The sequence below is a fragment of the Penaeus monodon genome, chromosome 24, assembly GCF_015228065.2.
Source record: "Penaeus monodon isolate SGIC_2016 chromosome 24, NSTDA_Pmon_1, whole genome shotgun sequence".
NCBI lineage: Eukaryota > Metazoa > Arthropoda > Malacostraca > Decapoda > Penaeidae > Penaeus > Penaeus monodon.
This window is the reverse complement of record NC_051409.1, coordinates 26,483,936-26,484,511: the sequence shown is the minus strand read 5'-3', so window position 1 is coordinate 26,484,511 and position 576 is coordinate 26,483,936. Positions and strand designations below refer to the sequence as shown.

The 576-nt window shown below is 42.0% G+C and overlaps 1 protein-coding gene across 1 annotated transcript in view; it reads right to left on the bottom strand.

Moving 5' to 3' along the window:
• The window catches only part of LOC119588691, a gene marked incomplete in the record, with an annotated part of 3,461 nt that overhangs the window by 774 nt on the left and 2,111 nt on the right, over window positions 1-576 (bottom strand). The window contains 1 exon segment of the mRNA XM_037937327.1: window positions 1-402. Within this exon segment, the coding sequence (XP_037793255.1) occupies window positions 167-402 (236 nt within the window).

Below are 576 nucleotides of genomic sequence, written 5' to 3'. Positions count from 1 at the left end.
ATTTAAGAGGAGCGTAAATGTTCCTATTATACATTACATCACAGGCATAACCATTTTTACCATTATAACCATTATCAAACGGACATAAACTAATAAGAGTCCATTGTTACATTAAGCCTGACTATAACAAGAATTCAAAAAAGAAAGAAAAACAGCTGAACACTATTTACGGCCTCATGACCTGTAGAGCCTTGAGGATGGACACTCTCCTGCCGAAGTTGAGGTAGCGATGCGGACCTATTTCGGGAACCATCCCGGCTTCAGTGCAAGAGCGGCAGCAGTGATATGCCACGAAGTCTATCTGACACTTCTTGAAGTGGACTGCGGCATTACACACGTCCAGTGTCGCGCCCCCGCCTAAGAAGGTGCTGTCGAGGCAAGGGCTGATCTGCTTCGCCGCTGAAAGGAAAGCAAGCTGAAGTCAGCACCTGTGATGACGATTCGGTAGACCGATAAAGTGGACACTGGAAACAATTTCAAAATCTCCGAAAGAATTTAGTGAAAAGCTGGGTGAAATTTTCTAATATGTAATTTTATACCATAAAAGCTAGAATATTTGTAGATAAATTACAATTT